Genomic DNA, 18,304 nt, shown 5'->3' on the forward strand with positions numbered 1-18,304 from the left:
GTTAGGGGACAAACTTGGCTTGGGGCAGCCAAGGTGTAACCATCCGGAGGAGTCATGTACACTTCCTCATCTAGGCGGCCATGGAGGAAGGCGTTATTCACTTCGAGCTGCCACAAAGGCAAGCCACGAGCCACAACAATGGCCAAGAAAACCCGCACCGTGACTAACTTAGCAACCGGCGAAAAACTGTCGAAATAATCTATACCTTCGACCTGGTTGTACCCCTTGGCAACGAGGCGGGCTTTATGGCGTTGGACACGTCCGTCGGGGTTGAGTTTCAATTTAAAAACCCAGTGGCATCCAATAGCCTTTTTTCCGGAGGGCAGCGAGCACAAAGTCCAAGTGTGGTTACGATCAAGCGCAGCAAGCTCATCATTCATAGTAGCTACCCACTTGGGATCCAAGTAAGCATCATGATAGCACCTGGGTTCCTGTACAAAAGACAAAGAAGCAACAAACGACATGTGTGCAGTACAATAATAAGAGGACAAACAAGTAGAAACAGAAGCGACATCACAACAACATACATAGTCATTAAGCCACATCGATTTCTGAGTAACTCGAAGGGAACGACGTGGGGAAGGGACTGAGGGAAGAAGAGGAGTAGACGGGGCAGTAGGCGGAGAAATGTCCAGAGGAAGTGTGGCTGAAGGAGGAATGGAGGGCGGAGAAAACTGGAAAGAGTTATCATACTCATCGACGGGAAGAGGTGTGGGATTGTTGACAGAAGTCTCAGAATCAGGGGTGGAATTAGGCAAGGCAAAGGGAAAAGTACTCTCATGGAAGACAACATCGCAGGAGCAAAACAAATGGTCAGTGCCTAAGTCGAGGACTTTGTAAGCTTTGTGAGGCTGACTGTAACCGAGGAAGACGCATTTGTGAACACGAACATCAAATTTCAGCTTGGAAGGTGAGGTGTTGGAAGCGAAGCAAAGGCACCCGAAGACTTTAAGGCTAGAGTAAGAAGGTTGCTTATGGAACAATACTTGGTAAGGAGTCTTCCATTGCAAAATGCGGGTAGGGAGTCTATTGATCAAGTAGGTCGCAGCTAAAAACAGATTCTCCCCAAAATCTGGAGGGAAGGTTGGTTTGGAAAGACAAAGCTCTAGCCACATTAAGTATGTGTCTATGTTTACGTTCCACCACGCCGTTTTGTTGAGGCGTGTATGGACAAGAACATTGGTGGATAATACCAAGAGATTGAAAGAGGGATTGATAAGAATGGTTGGTAAATTCCACCCCATTATTCGACCGAATCATCTTAACATTGGACCCAAACTGTGCATGAACCATTTTAAAAAATACTTCTAGTGTATGGCACACTTGAGCTTCGTAACGAAGAAGGAAAGTCCAAGTATCCCGGCAAAAATCGTCTACAGCTGTCAAGAAATAATTACAATCATCAAATGTGTGAGTTTGATAGGGACCCCAAAGATCGATATGTAGTAACTCAAAGGTTTGTGTGGATTTTATTTCTGAAGAAGGAAATGGTAAGCGACTCTGTTTTGCAAGAGGACATATGTCACATAGATCAACTGTATCACTAATATTAACAACAATAGGTAAATGCTTTAGAGCAACCAAAGAGGGTGTCCCAGCCGCCTATGCCATAATGTAGTATTACAAGTAGCTGCAATGTTACAAGAAGTATCAGTGATGGAGTTTAAGGATGTTATGACAGAAGGATCAAAAGATGATTTATCCAGTACATATAGGTTGTTGCAGAGCTTCCCTATGGCTATCACTTTCTTAGTCACCTGGTCTTGTAACACACAATAAGATGAGTGAAACTTCATTTCAAGGTTTGAGTGTGAGCAGAGTTTGGAGACAGATAACAGATTATGATGGAATTGAGGAACCAAAAACACGTCTGTGAGAGAAAGATTGGAATGTAAAGTCACAATGTATTTGTGTGTGACCGGTTGTGAAGTACCATCGGGAAGATACACAAACGTGGGTTAGGTGAAGGTAGACAAGACTGAAATATGTTTATGTGCACACATGTGGTTAGTTGCTCCTGTGTCGACTATCCAAAACCCGAAGTATTATCATGAATGCTAGAAAAGACACAACTCTTACCAGCAAAATTATCAAGTTGTGTGTGGCTGATTTGCATCGGATCATCAAGTGACCGTGTGTAAATCCCTTCTTCATAAGCCGTATCAGTTCTTGTAGCAAGGTGTCTTGGTTGTGTTCTTTAGATTGACTGCAGCCTTTTTCATCTGACTGTGCATTATAAGCCTCCACAGCACTTGTTTCTCTCTTCCTTTTCTCCATTAGTTCCTTATACCATTCGAGCGGTTCCATGGAGCTTAAAGCACATGTCCCTCGTGTGTTCCGGACGATCACGGTTGCTGCAGTGTAAGCTTCTTTTGTCTGTGTAGTTTCTTTGTTGCCTCGGTACGAACTCCTTCCTACCTCCTGCCCTCACCTGCATAGCCAAGTTGTCAACGTGTTCTGTCCCTTCCATGCTAACTTCCCGCTATTTCTCCACCCTTAAAATCATAGAGTACGCCTTTTTCACCATGGGGATTGATCCATGACGAGCAATTGATCACACAAGTGATCGAAGGTCTCACTTAACCCCATAAGGAATTGTATTAGTCGAGTAAAAACTGCTTGATCAACAGTTGCCTTGTAAGCTCCACAAGTGCAGCCACACATGCACTAAGGAACCGACATCAACACGTCCAATTCATCCCATATCATACGTAGCCGTGAGAAGTATTCCACCACTGACTTGTTTCCCTGCGTCAAGGACACAATCTCTTGCTGCAGCTGGTACAAGAGAGGTCCGTTGCACTCTCCATATCGCTCCTCTAAATCCAACCACAGAGTACGAGCTGATTTCGCATATATAAAACTTCCTACAATTTCTTTTGAGATGCAATTAAGTATCCAGGTCGTTACCATACTATCTACCCCTATCCATTGCTCAAAATGAGGATCTGTCACACACGGTTTTGTAGATGTACCACCTATAAATCCTAACTTCATCTTAGCTCGTAGAGCTCTTTTCACCACGTAACTCCAAGTCAGATAATTGCTCTTTGTGAGCATCGTGCTCACGAGAATCATACTTAGATGTTCTGAGCCGTGTAGTTGCAGTGTCTTCGGAATTGAATGTCTGCCATTCTCTCCTGTATCCATCTCCAATGGGGTTGAATGTCTGCTACCTCTAATCGCCTCTGTCATGTTGACTCAAGGTTGTAAAATCAAGGTTCATATCTAGAGACCTTCAAAAGAAGGCTCTGATACCAAGTAGTTTTTCAGAATGTGAAGTGTGTGTCGTGGCCATTCTTAGAATTGGGAGAGTTCTCTGGTTTGTTCTCATTAATTCAGAAAAGAAATTAGTTATAGAGGCTATATGTACAGAGGCTGTATAACAGAATGTAAACTAACACTAACAGGTTAACTGCTGCAAGAAGCGTAAATCTAACTAATGAGATAAAACATGCTTTACAAACCAAAACAAAACTGAACATAAAATTAGGTGACGAGGTAGCCAACACAGCTCCAGGTCAGCGCTAAGTTGGCAGTAGAGTCAGCATCATCTTCAAGCTGCATCTCTGTTCTGCTTTGCGTTTCTGCATTGCTCTGTAACCTGTAACACACACCATAACACAATAGACTATTTAGCTAACCATGCTTGCCAACAGGGCGCAGTAAGTGCTCGTGCGTGCGGAGGGAGAAATGGCACCTCATCCGTCTGGATGTTTTATTTCCTTGTTTTCATTTTAAAGCTAATTGATTTTAGAGTTTTGTACTTTCTGGCACCGCATATGGACTTGGGTATTTTAATAATAAGTTATGGGTAGGGGTCTTGTTGAAACCCCCACCACCGTATCAACAATTTTATTTATAAAAAGAAAAAGAAAAAAGAAAGCATTGGTTGCATATCATTTACTTTTATGTCCAAAAGTAAAATGAAACGGGTTCGTGGATGGGACGTGACATATACCAAATACGAAAAGTCAATAAATATTTATCAAGTATGAATTATTACAGAGGTACATATATATAGGCTCAAAATATCAAGTATGATATTTTTGTTTTTTATTATTTTTTAAGATAGTATTTTAGTTTTGTATTTTTTTTTAATTATTGCAATTTAAATCCTTTATTCGCTGGAGTTCATCGTCTCGCTGGAAAAATATATGTATATCTCACGTGACTTTTAATTCATAGTTTCATTTTTTTCTACCAGTTTTGTGCTTTAACTTTTTAGAGTGTATTTTAGTCCCGCATCTTCATAATTATTTTTTTTAATCTTTTTTTTCATTGAAGTTCATCTTTTTTGTCGGTGGATGTGAACTCTGTTGAAAAAAAAAAGTGAATTTAAAAAATTATAAAAATATAGGACCTAAATACTATATATCCTAAACAATTAAAAAATAAAATCGTCAAATAACTTAAATTATGGGATAAAAAATAAAGGTAATAAAAATATATATCAAGCTATCATATGTTCGGAACCCTCACCTGCTTGTTGTATAATTAAATAATTAGTCATTATGGATGACGACACCCAATTTTTCTTGTATAAATTGATCCAAACCAAAGAGAAAAACAGAGTGAGAGAAAGAGGAGTGGCGAAAATGGATTTGATAGCATCCTTCCTTCTACTCCTACTAACTCTCATTTGGGCATATTTCCATCTCCTGAACTCCAACTCCAGGAACAAGAGATCAGGCAAGCTTCCTCCGGGCCCTTACCCCTTTCCCATCATCGGAAGCATTCTCCAACTTGGCCAAAACCCCCACCAAAAGTTTACCGAACTCTCCAAAACTTATGGCCCTTTAATGTATCTCAAGCTGGGCAGCGTAGACACAATCGTTGTGTCATCGCCAGAAATCACCAAGGAAATACTACAAACGCATGATCAAGCTTTTCCCCTCAGGATGATCACAGCGGCAACCCGAGCACTTGACCACCACACGGAGTCCGTGGCCTTGCTGCCCATGGGCAGCCAGTGGAGAAAGCTGCGTAAAATATGCAAAGAACAGATGTTTTCGACCCAACCACTGTACGCCAGCCAGGGACTACGCCAAGAGAAGCTGCAGAAACTGCTCCAATACGTCCAAGAATGCTGTGTTAATGGCCGAGCTGTGGATATTGGACACGCTGCTTTTGTTACATCCCTTAACTTCATATCAAACACTCTTTTCTCACTTGATTTTGCTGATTATAACACGGGTTCGACTCAAGAACTCGAGGAAATAATCCACAGATTGATGACAGTGTTTGCCTGTCCTAATCTTGGAGATTATTTTGGGTTTCTGGGGTTGTTGGATCCGCAAGGAATCAAGCGAGAGGCGGAGTTTTGTATGGGGAAACTGCTTGCAAATTTTGATAGTATCATTGATCAAAGAGCGGAAGCTTCACGTAATTCTCAGGCAAGGAAAACTGATTTGCTGGAAGTGCTGTTGGAGATCAGCCAAGGAAATCAGGCGGAATTGACCCGCAACACCATGAAGCATTTACTGCTGGTTAGTACATTCTTTAAATTTTTTATTGCCCCAGACTATGGCAAGTGCTTGAGAAATACACTATAATCAAATAGCAGCATATGTGCAGCTTACCCTACAAAAAAGTGAACTTTTTCAATGTTATAAATGGCTACAATTAAAAGATTTTGATAAATCGAAATTATCTAATACGACTAAAGAAATTAGCATGAAAATTTAAATTTTAATTACAATTAATCAATATTTAACACAATTAGTTATATTTAAAATATTTGTCATGATTTTTAATTACGTATAATATTTTAATTTCACTTACAGAAAGAACGGCCAATAACTATTGCACACCACCGATAAATTTATACGCCCCTAGAATTTTTCATTTTGATAATAGTAATTAGTCATGATAAAAGGTACTCGTACTTGTTTTACTGATAACTTTGTTTGAGATAGGATTTTAAGACAAATACATGTTTGTCGGAACCGGACGCATTAGTTATACCGATATGTTATATTATACGTTATTCCGGTGGAAATGACCTCACATGAGACTGTTTTAGATCAATCAACAATTGTTGAGGGAGATTTTCCATAATAATTTAGGAATAATGTCGTGTCCAATCACACATCTTAATTAAGAACATATTTGTCTAACAATGCAATAAATATTTTTGTTAGAACGACGGAAACTTTGACCATGTTGGTTCTGTTATCCCACTTGTCCCCTAGCTAACATTATCACTAGCTAATTGAAAGCAAAGAATGATAAAAGTGATTTGGAAAATTTGGAAACAATTAGGGTTTGGCAATACTAGATAGGGTTGAATGCATTTTTCGTCACATATATCATAGGGTGTTTTCGTCTTTAATTTTTTTAAGACAGCATTATGGTTTTATATCTTTTTAGTTTTTACGATCTCAATTTTTTTTCTTTGCTGAATTTCATCTCCAATAACAAGAAGGGTGAACTTCGACCAAAAATTAAAATGCTACTCTAATAAATTAAAAGACAAAATTACTGACAAAAAATGAGCTAATAGAAATAATAGCTCTTATATTAAAAAGTTATTTGGGATGCATATATATTTTTCTGGCGAGAAGAGTGAACTCTAACAAAATAAAGGATGGAATAGCTAAAATTAAAAGATGTAGGACGAAAATACTAACCTAAAAAATTAAAGGACAAAACCGCTAAACGACCGGACTAGAAATTTGTATAACCATACTAAATATGTATTTTGAGTTTAAAAATAAAATTATAAAAGTTTATTATATATTATATATTTTTATTCGTAATTAAGACTTTCTTTATTGAATTTACTATCCTGAACGAATAAAAGAATAATTTTATAAGAAAACAATTAAGTTGGAAAATAGAAAGAAATAGAAGTGAAAAAAGATAGAGTGAGAAAGAGAGAGAACCAAACAAAAAAAAAATTGAAAACTTACTCGACAGCGATCATCTTTTTGGGTAAAATTTATGTAATAATTTTATTAAAATACATCAAAATAACTATTTAGAGTGCTAATATTTTATTAAATATCAGCATAAAGTATTTCAATGAGGATTTTGTTTAGGTTACTAATTTTGGATAAATAGTGAATTTGAAATTATGTCTAATAATAAATCATTTGAATTTGATCGAATAATTCTAGATTCAAAAAATTTTAAATTATTCGGTTCTAATTTTAAATAATGTTTTATTAAATATTGATGTCTTTCAAATGATTTTGATATGTAGTATTTAACATATTTTGTTCTAAATTTTTCTTTGATTAAATTTAAATTCATAAATAAAAATGTACAGTAACTTGTTCTAAGTAAATTTGTTGTTAGGATTTATTTGTTGCAGGAGCGGACACAACATCGGTCACAGTGGAGTGGGCAATGACAGAACTTCTGCGAAATCCCCAGGTAATGTCAAAACTCAAAATGGAGGTTCGAACTGTTGTTGGAGCAAACAAGCAGGTTGAAGAATCAGACATTTCAAAGCTCCCATATCTACAAGCCGTGATCAAAGAATCCACAAGATATCATCCTCCAGGCCCATTTCTGATGCGTCGCAAGGATGGAGATGATCTAGAAATCAAGAACTACGTCATACCCAAAAATTCCGTAATTCTCATTAATATATGGGCGATTGGTAGAGATCCAAGGATATGGCCGAACCCTGATTCATTTGAGCCTGAAAGATTTTTGAACAGAGAAGTTGATTTCAAAAGCCACGACTTTGAACTAACCCCGTTTGGGGCCGGCAGGAGAATTTGTCCAGGGCAGCCACTAGCATATAGGATGGTTCACCTAACCGTGGCCTCCTTGATTCAGAACTTTGATTGGGAATTTGAACCAGGAATTACACCACAAGATGTGGACTTAAATGAGAAGTTTGGCGTTTCACTGAAAAAGGCCATACCTCTCAAGGCTGTGCCGACCAAGCCATGATTATTGTTGTTGATTGTTGATTCATAGAACATGCAGGGATACCTATGATTAAAACTATTTATTTAAGTACTTTCTATAAAGTGTGGCAATGTCCAGCTTTATTGCGTTGATAAGTGATCCATATCACATGGATAGTCTACGATTGAAACTATTTATACAAGTATTTCAATAAAATGTGATAATGTATATCTAGCATTATGGATGGGGCCTTTACTTCTCAAAAGAAAGGAAAAATTATATTTTAGGTTTTGTAATTTTAGGTTATTAGTATTCTTCATTCTGTAATTTACTCTATTTATATATTTAGTTTTCTTTTCTTTTTTACGAATTTAGTCCTGAATATTTCACTCGGTCCGGCTGCATAAAAAATATCCTCCGCGTCCAATCCATATGTTGTTCATCACCCCAATATGAATCATTACTCTCGATATGGGCAGCTGGGGTTTGCTCCTCTGGCACTACAGGGACAGTCACAGCCTCAAAATACTCCTACACCCTCTCCTCGCCATGAGAAGTCCAATTCTAATATTTTGTCATAAATTATCGCATACACAAGTGATAACTGACATCGCCAGGTGTTCAGAACTTTGTGTTTTGCATTTTCGGCAAGGCTTTTAAAAAATGGCCTTTATTTTTACTTGCTAAAAAATTTACTTTAAAGGTTGATAATACTAATGTTAAGGCTTTCTTAAAATAAATTAGAACAAAGATAGAGAAAGCTCGTATTATCATACAGCAAGCTGAATGCCAACATTATTGTCATAATATTGTCGTTATAAAATCTCATGAAAATATTCTTGTAAATTACTTTTCTTGGACCACTAGAGGATGGACCATTGACGTATTGATTGCTGCACAAAGATGGAGGGGAAAACATGTTATCAATGTTGTTTATCGTAATCTTTTGGCATCCCTTGTGTACCACATTTGGCAAGAACAGAATCAACGGAAATATCAATAGCTGGATCGTGATGCATTATCCCTTGCTCGAATTATTCTTGATGAGATTAGACTCCGTATACTTAGTGTGAACTTTCTCATAGCATTAGTACTATTACTTTGTACAGAGTATGGTGGATACCATGGCATACTTAGCCTGCCATTTGATTTGTACACTCTGTACTTGACTTAATGAAATTTACCATTACCGACAAAAAAAACTATTCTTGTAGATTTTCTGACGAGGGATGAAGGCATCTGAAGCAAACTCTATCATGCTGAGGCTTAGGGACCTCCTAGAAAACCTTGAGGAGCTTGACAGAAAGTTCGGGCAGCTAGGGATAAATGCCCAAGTTGCAGAACAAATTCAAAGAGCTGATCTAGACACAATCCAGGTCACCATAAGGAGTTCCTTATTAGCATCCACAACGCTATGGAACGATTTAAGAGAATTAATTCGAAAGGCATCACTTTCGGCGATGACTCACGAGTTGAGGAAGAATGACCCTAGACATGCCTTTAGAGCACAAAGCTCTAGACCTGTAGTGTCGAATTCAAGTACTGATTGCACAAGGCCATCACCGGACTCTGGTGAAATGGCAACAATTGTGTCACAAGAAGTGCAAACTCCTGAATTCGCAAAGAGCTTATTTGAAAAGAAGAGGATGTTAATCTGGGAGAATAAACTGCAAGCAACTGAAGCAACAAGAATAAAGACGTGCAATATATTGCATGTTGGGCAATGGCATGACCATTTATGCCATTGCTGTAAAAAATAAGAGAAACCCCTATACGAGACAAAATTTTAGGTCATGCAAAAGCTAGAAAGGACGAGGCAATGACGAATACAGTGATATCATTTGAAAGAGATAAGAGGATGACAAATGCAATGACGTCATCAGAAAATAAGTTTGGAGTCCGAATTTGAAGTCCACGGACGCCTATGAATAGATGCAATGAAGTAGAGGGGGATCATCAGAAAACTTCTCCTACTCTTCAAAATATTAAAATTCTGAATCCTTTCAATCTTTTGTAGTGTTTTAATTTCTTAGTTTATGGGGGTTTTCCCAACAAGTCAAGACCTCTATCATATCAGAGGCTAAATAGTTGTCTCCTCCAACGGAGGAATAATATCTATGTAATATTCTATATATTTTTTCAATAAAACTAAGGCTTCTGTTCAACTTGTTTTCCAAAATTTTATTAAGTCCCTATATTGGAATCCCTTTTACGTCCTAAGGTAGGAAATGAAATGGGGTTGTGCTATTTGTTGCTGAAGGAGCCAAGTATCTACGAACCATCTGCAGCGGTAGTGTGGTTGAAGGAAGTCCGTAAAATCGAGAACTTAAAATACCCGAGAACAATACGGACGAAAAATGTACGAATTTATGAGGGCTTAATTTATTTCGGAAGCATGTTAGGCCAAAATTGGAGCATGTAGTGGACTAGGAGGGTTAACTCTTCGCTAGAAGGGCAAAATGGTCCTAAAATGGGCTGAACACGAACATTTGAAAGATACAGGACCAAAATTGCCACCGCAAAAGCTAGAGGACCAAATTTTCCAACCCCCTATACATACAGGACGAAAATTGCAATATTGCCTATTAATATAATTAATTACATTACTTTTGAATAGATAAATTATATTAAACTAAACATCCAAGATTCCATCAAGCTTCTTTGTTTGAGCCTATTGAATCAGGTCTATTCAATTTTGATATTTACTGTATTTAGTAAATTGGAGAATCAATGCACTAGTCAAGCATATTAGTAAAGTTGGAGAATCACAACATCAATCAAGTATGCAAGTTCATATATCTTGCAATCACAACTAAATAAGAGAGAAAAAGAAAAGAAATGGCACACAATAAAGAAAGCGTCAATCAAGAGGGAAAGTGTTCTTGGCTTTATACATCTATTACAGAAGTAATTTTTTACTGCTTCTATATTAGCAAAAGAGGCAGCAATTTGCTGCCGCTATCATCAGCAAAAGTGGCAGTCATTGCTGTCTCTTTTATCAGTAAATAGAGGTTAAAATCTAACAAGGAGGCGAACTTGTTTAGCAATAGATTTTCATTGACAAAATCATTTCAATTAATTAAAACAGTATAGACTCATCACTCACCTCAACATGACTAGTATGCAAAAAGCACCATACACATCTTATGAAAATGCATTAAGACATCTCATCCACTACCAATTACAAATAGGGCAAGCTCTAACCAACTAGCATTATACAAATCTGAATCTAGACAAACTTACCCTTATCCAGTTTTATAACTCCATCAGTTTCAATCAAGAGAAAAATCCCTTCACACATTCTCTAGTGTGCTAGAAATTTGTAAAATATAGACATAAAAGTTCAAAAATTATCACTTATGTAAGTTCGAATTAAAACTTTTGACAAGCAATGTTAACTTTGAAAATTTGAACAAGATACATAATAACAAAACTGAACCAAGCTAGGTCAACCATTTTTCCCTTGTATAGCATCAGTTATTCAAAGATTAAAGCATTAGAACTATGAACTATAAAGAAATTTGCATCGTTGTGAGAATCGACAGTTCGTCATTCAGCAAATGTAGAGCATACAAGTATAAATCTATGCTTGCAATTTCCACAATAGCAACCCCTTTTTTTCAGACATCAAACTATCGTATACTTATCATAAGCTAAGTTATGCTTACACAGATACTACGGTAAAGAATAGTTAGAATCAAAGATGCATGGTACATGTACCACAATTACTAAAACATGCTTGCTAATAACATTAGAATGAGCCTCCCTATGTAGCACAAATGTAGAACGGCTAACATGATTCCTGACATTTCAGCTCCTCAATGAACCGAAATTGTCCAATTGTGATAAAAATGAAGCATCATTATCATCAAATGAGATAAGAACCTTTGCTAGGTATTTAGTCCTCCAAGATGTTCTCTACCTGCTCAAACTAAAGCAAAGCTCTTAGTCACACAAGACCACATCCATGTAGTGACAATCAATATGTACATATGTCATTTCCAATAAGTTCATTTAAAAGAGAGTGCTGAAAACAACTTAAATATGCCAAGTGCATTCAAGGAAAATTAGAAAAAAACATGTAATACTACTTAAAAAATGGGATAGGAAATAAATGTTGTGCTGATACGTTATTAAAAGAAAAATCTCAAATAATCAGAAAATAAAGGCAAATCCACGTTTGTTTTCCTTCTGCAATACTTCTTTTGATTGAATGAAAAAATTACCTTGTAACGATAGATGAAGGTGAACAACAATACCCTCTACACCAGTAAAAATTAATTAATAAGAAAATTACAAATCAGGATTTTTCTCTTTTAGTCATGAATTCTAACTGAATCTAGTGAACAAACGTGAATAAGGAAAATCAAATAACTAAAATTCAAATGGTTTCGTATTTGTTCTAGAATAGAATCGACATAAATATACATAATAGATGCATCCACATATCTAAAGTTTGAGAGTTCCCCTCTTAGTCACATTGTATATACTTCAAGACACAAAGCAATGATGCAAAGAGTAAACAAGTTCTCGACCTGGCACATAGATTATGAACTATACTACAACAATCACATCGAGATCGAAAGTCCAACATCAAGAAATGACTCATTATGCATTTTCTTTTACCTACACAGATGAGAATGCAGATTCATTTTTCACCTTCTTTTTTAGAAAGTTAATTGCTTCTTGCTCTTTCCCACCAGCGCTTGTTACCTTTTAGAAAACAAAATAGAAAGAAATGTTTGTTTCTGATGGAATACAATCACTTGCAGCAGCTCAGTTGCAGCGGTCTGAAGCAGAGTTGCAGCAGTTTGAAGAAAATGAAGTTGAAGATGTTGCAGTTGAACTAATTGACACAAGGTGAAAAGCACATTTTGGTAGAAACGTTTTTTTTGTAGTTGTTAGCAGATGCTTACGTGTATATGTGACTCATTTATTCTTCTTGAAATTGGGCCATGTCATCTCCTGGTCAGTTAGTTAGTTAAGAAGCAGTTGTGTTAGTTCAATTGTTGTATTTACATACTGTTCATCGTCCTCATTCTTTGAACATACAGATTACAGAGAAATGAAAACTGACTCCATGGATCCCACTAATTTCTTCTCGTATTTCTTCCTCCGCTTCATTTTTAACATGGTATCAAAGCCTTCGCTATGAAGGACTCTGCATATTGAGATAGTTACATTGATTGATTGGAATAATGACACCGGAATATGGCGGATTCCTCCATGAATCTGAATAACAGAGCAGCTGCAGAGGGAAGCCTTATACATACACCCTTCAGAAAACTCGAGCCTAGTGCTCTCTTCTTCTCCGTTGGATGGTAAGAATTTCTTACCATGGAGCCGCTCAGTTTACGTAGCGCTCGGCACAAAAATGAAGCTCGGCTTCATTGACAGAACTTTTTACAGACCAACAATTGACTCAGCCACATTCGAACAATGGAGGCGTGTGGATTTGATGGTAATGTCAAGGATTTGGAATTTGATCTCGAAGGATATTGTTAAATCATTCATGTATGTATCGTCTTCGCATGAACTATGCCTTGAAATCTAAGGTAGATATGGGCGCAACAATGGCCCTATGATATATCAGATTCAGCGTGAGTTAGGCACGATTTCACAACGAGATTCGCCATTAACGACTTATTTGACTAAACTGAAGAAAATCTGGAATGAGCTAATGTGTTTGGCACCGGCACCGAAATGTACTTGTGGAGGTTGCAGTTGTGGTGTCAACAAAGGCATAGCAGAAAGGGACGAGAACACTCAGCTAATGCAATTTCTAATGGGATTACATGAGAGCTTCAACAATGAAAGGAGTCAGATCCTTATGGAGGATCCATTACCAGACCTTGAACGAGCTTTCTCTATGATTTTTGCAGTGGAGAAACAACGAGCAGTACGCACAGATTTGGGAGACAGTTCACGGTACATGGCTCATCAGTTAATGCTGAAAGATGGAAGAAAGGAACAGAGTGATAAATCTATCAGCAGAAAGAAGCTTTTTGTAGACAGAAAACGCTTAGTTTGTTCGCATTGTCGTAAGCCTGGGCACACACTTGACAGCTGTTTCAAATCCATGGGATACCGGAGTGGTATAAGACCATGCATGATGCAAAAAAGAAAGGAAATGGGAATTGCAATTTTGCAGCTACAGCAGTAGAAGAGAAAAGAAATAGCAGAGATGGCTCACCCACAAAGAACATGACAGAACTCATGAGTGATTTGATTAAGTTGCTGAAAGGGAATAATTTGCTTGCTGATCCTATTACCACTTATGTGAATTTTACGTGTCATGATGAAGAAAATTTCGCTGGTAATGTCCCTAACTCTCATGGAATTGATTTGGATTATTGGATTATTGACACCGGGGCTACCAACCACATATGTGGAAGCCTTGACCTCTTTCACTCTTATTCCAAACCTTTACAACCAAAAGCAATTCTTTTACCTGACAGAACAAAAAAAACTGGCCACATACATTGGCATTGTGCATTTGAATAAACATATCACTCTCACACAAGTTCTCTTCATTTCTTTGTTCTCTGTCAACTTACTATCTGTCAGTCATTTGTACCGTAACAATAATTACAGATTTCAATTCTCTAAAGATGCTTGTTCTCTGCAGGACCAGGCAACTGAACGAATCCTAGTTGAAGGAATATTGATCAAGAATCTTTATGTTGTCAAACAACTCATTTTTCTCTTTATTGTCTTGTTCTATTCGTTGTAATTCAGCTGCGAATTCTAAGTCTCGATGTAATGGTTTAGCGTGGCATTTTAGACTAGGTCATGCTCCTTTGAACATAATAAAATATATTCCTACCTTGCATTCAATTGATCTTGATTGTGATTCTCCTTGCGACGTATGCCACAAAGCTAAGCAAACTAGACTTCCTTTTCATCCTAGTTCATCCATTTCTGCAGCACCTTTCGACCTTGTCCATTTGGACGTGTGGGGGCCTTATAAAACATACACCATATCCAACTGTGCCTATGTGCTAACCATTCTTGATGACCATAGCCATTCCCTATGGACCTATCTCATTAACCACAAGTCACAGGTGTTTTCTACCCTCAAATCCTTCCTTGCCATGGTACAAAATCAATTCCACAAATCTGTCAAAGTTCTTCGATCCGATAATGGGTCTGAATTCCTCAATAAAAATTGCTAGAGTCTTTGTCATGAATTAGGCATTATCCACCAAACATCTTGCACATATACGCCGCAACAAAATGGGTGTGTTGAACGCAAACATAGACATATTTTGAATGTTGCTAGGGCCCTCCTTTTCCAAGCCTCTTTACCTTTGAAGTTTTGGGGTGATTCTATTCTCACCGCCACATATCTAATCAATCGAACACCTTCTCCAATTCTCCACTGGAAGTCTCCTTTCGAACGTCTACATAACTATCCTCCCACCTATGATCACCTTCGCACTTTCGGTTGTCTCTGCTACGTTACTGATGTCAGTCCCTCTAAATCAAAGTTTCATCCTAGAGCTATCAAATGCATCCTCTTAGGCTATGCCATGTCACAGAAAGCTTACAAATTATTTGATCTTGATAATGAAAATATCATGTTTTCAAGGGATGTTAAATTCTTTGAACACATCTTTCCTTTTTCAACCTCTGTTCCTACTCATGAAATGTGTCCACTACCTCTAGTTCCATCACATTCTGATATAATGCAACCTGCATCTTCCCATTCTTTTGATTTCTCACTTGTACCACCTAACATTCCTTCTGTTTCTGCATCTTCACCATCTTCTGTAGGTTCACCTGCTTCCAAACCTGTTGCTACATTACCTTTAAGACGATCTTCTAGAGTTAGCCAGCGACCTTCGTGGCTGAATGATTTCATCTGTTCTACACATAATCCTCATTCATTGCATTCTCCTGCACCCGCATATTTGTCGTTTGTAGCCTCGTTGTCAATTTTGCAGGAACCCAAGTCTTTTTCAGATGCAGTTCAACATCAGGAATGGCGTGAGGCTATGGATGCCGAGATATGAGCTTTGGAACAGAACCACACCTGGACAGTCACATCTTTGACATTTGGTAAACGTGCGATTAGATGTAAATGGGTGTTCAAAACTAAACTTCGGGCTGATGGTTCCGTGGAGAGATATAAAGCACGCTTGGTGGCAAAAGGTTTTAACCAAATCGAGGGCGTGGATTACACCGACAGTTTTTCTCCCGTTGCTAAGAATGTCATAGTTCGACTTTTTCTTGCGGTTGCCGCTGCTCATGGTTGGCCCATTCAACAACTGGACATTAACAATGCTTTTCTTCACGGCTATTTGGAAGAGGACATTTATATGATTCCGCCCGAAGGGTATTCTATTGCTCCTGGTCTTGTGTGTAAATTGGAGTGATCTTTGTATGGCCTCAAGCAGGCCTCCCGTCAATGGAACGTCGAATTCACTCACAAGCTTAAGGTCTACGGCTTCCTTCAATCGGCTCACGATCATTCTTTGTTCATCAAGCAGACAGTCTCAGGTCCCATGGCACTGTTAGTTTATGTTGACGACATTCTCATTTCTGGCCCTTCTATGTCTGATATTCAGCAGGTCAAGCAACATCTTCATGAGCTCTTCACGATTAAAGATATTGGTACAGCTCGTTATTTCCTTGGTTTGGAGATTGCCCGTAGTTCCGACGGTCTTTTTGTGGCGCAGAACAAATATGTCTTGGATATCATACAAGATACAGGGCTATGTCACGCCAAGTCTACTTCCACCCCTCTTCCTCATGGTTTGAAACTTGTGGCTTCTTCTGGTGCTCTGCTTTCCAATCCTGATGCTTACCGACGTCTTGTTGGATGCCTTCTTTACTTGGGATTTACTCGTCCCGACATTTCTCACTTAGTGCAGCAACTTAGTCAGTTCCTTAATCATCCTTGCGAGTCCCATTGGAAAGCTACCTTGCACGTCGTCCGTTATCTCAAGGGTTGTCCCTCCAAAGGTCTGTTTTTTCCTTCTCAAAATTCATTTGCTCTGAAGGCTTATTGTGATGCTGATTGGGCGTCTTGCCCGGACTCTCGCCGCTCCCTTACTGGCTTCTGCATTTTTTCGGGTGATGCTTTGGTCTCTTGGAAGACCAAGAAACAGTCCAGGGTCTCTCGTTCTACGGCTGAAGCGGAGTATCGCAATTTGGCTGCGACTGTGTGTGAACTACATTGCTTGTCCTTCATTCTAGCTGATCTCTATGTGCCTGTCGTTCTTCCCATTGATCTTTTTTGCGACAACAAAGCCGCCGTACACATTCTTGCGAACCCTGTTTTCCACGAGCGCACGAAGCATATTGAGTTGGTTGCCATTTGGTTCGTGATGCCTACAATGAGGGGTTTATTTCGCCTTCCTTTGTTCCTAGCTCCCTTCAATTGGCTGATGTCTTTACTAAAGTTTTGCCTTTGAAGTCGTTCTCTAACCAGATATCTAAGTTGGGCCTTGCTGTTTTCTCCCACAGTCCCACTTGTTGGGGGGCTGATGGAATACAATCACTTGCAGCAGCTTAGTTGCAGCGGTCTGAAGCAGAGTTGCAGCAGTTTGAAGAAGATGAAGTTGAAGATGTTGCAGTTGAACTAATTGACGCAGGGTGAAAAGCGCATTTTGGTAGAAACGTTTTGTTTGTAATTGTTAGCAGATGCTTACGTGTATATGTGACTCATTTATTCTTCTTGGAATTGGGCCATGTCATCTCCTAATCAGTTAGTTAGTTAAGAAGCAGTTGTGTTAGTTCAATTGCTGTATTTACATACTGTTCATCGTCCTCATTCTTTGAACATACAGATTACAGAGAAATGAAAACTGACTCCATGGATCCCACTCGTTTCTTCTCGTATTTCTTCCTCTGTTGCATTTTTAACAGTTTCAACCAAAATAGTACCAAACAGAAAACAATAATCATGTATTGCAGCCTTCGATCTGAAAGAAAACAATAGCAAAAAGTTTGTCAATTCTTTTAGCAATGCCATGAAGCTCCTTTCACTCGTCAACTTCTCAAGAGAACCTTTGTAGGATAAACATCAAAACTCAACAAGTCCTGTGAAAATCCAGTTCTTTTAAGTTGGCTTTATCCTTTTTTAGGTATGAGCCTCAAGAGCAAGACTAATAACTAGCTACTGTTAATTTTTTCAACCTATTCAAAAGTAATTAATTAAACAGCTAATAACTAACTACTATTAATCATTTAAATCGATGCAACCACATTTACATATCAAGAGGGGAGGAATCCATATTGATTACCGTTTTGCAGTCCAACTCATGTCATGGAACATACCCGCCCAAAAGTACTGAGGAAGAAAATTAACAATGGCATCTAACTCTCTACCAAGCTGTAAGGATTTATCAGGGAACAACTAGTTTATAGTTCTATATAGACATTTTGAGTGTTATTTACTTACTAAGAAAGGGGCAAAAATAATATTAAATTT

The 18,304-nt window shown here is 38.1% G+C and overlaps 3 protein-coding genes across 3 annotated transcripts; 2 read left to right on the plus strand and 1 right to left on the minus strand.

Moving 5' to 3' along the window:
- Positions 2,668 to 3,195, minus strand: LOC105155500. Its single transcript, XM_011071378.1, has one exon. The coding sequence runs from the start codon at positions 3,193 to 3,195 to the stop codon at positions 2,668 to 2,670; it is 528 nt and encodes a 175-aa protein (XP_011069680.1).
- On the plus strand, positions 4,569 to 8,108 carry LOC105155501 (ferruginol synthase-like). The gene is made up of 2 exons (XM_011071379.2): positions 4,569 to 5,489; positions 7,303 to 8,108. The coding sequence occupies exons 1-2, from the start codon at positions 4,599 to 4,601 to the stop codon at positions 7,906 to 7,908; spliced, it is 1,497 nt and encodes a 498-aa protein (XP_011069681.1). The 5' UTR covers positions 4,569 to 4,598; the 3' UTR covers positions 7,909 to 8,108.
- On the plus strand, positions 16,374 to 17,456 carry LOC110011574 (uncharacterized mitochondrial protein AtMg00810-like). The gene is made up of 2 exons (XM_020691929.1): positions 16,374 to 17,191; positions 17,288 to 17,456. Exons 1-2 carry the CDS (start codon positions 16,374 to 16,376, stop codon positions 17,454 to 17,456), a joined length of 987 nt encoding a protein of 328 aa, XP_020547588.1.

Source organism: Sesamum indicum, linkage group LG2, assembly GCF_000512975.1.
Source record: "Sesamum indicum cultivar Zhongzhi No. 13 linkage group LG2, S_indicum_v1.0, whole genome shotgun sequence".
NCBI classification, from domain to species: domain Eukaryota; kingdom Viridiplantae; phylum Streptophyta; class Magnoliopsida; order Lamiales; family Pedaliaceae; genus Sesamum; species Sesamum indicum.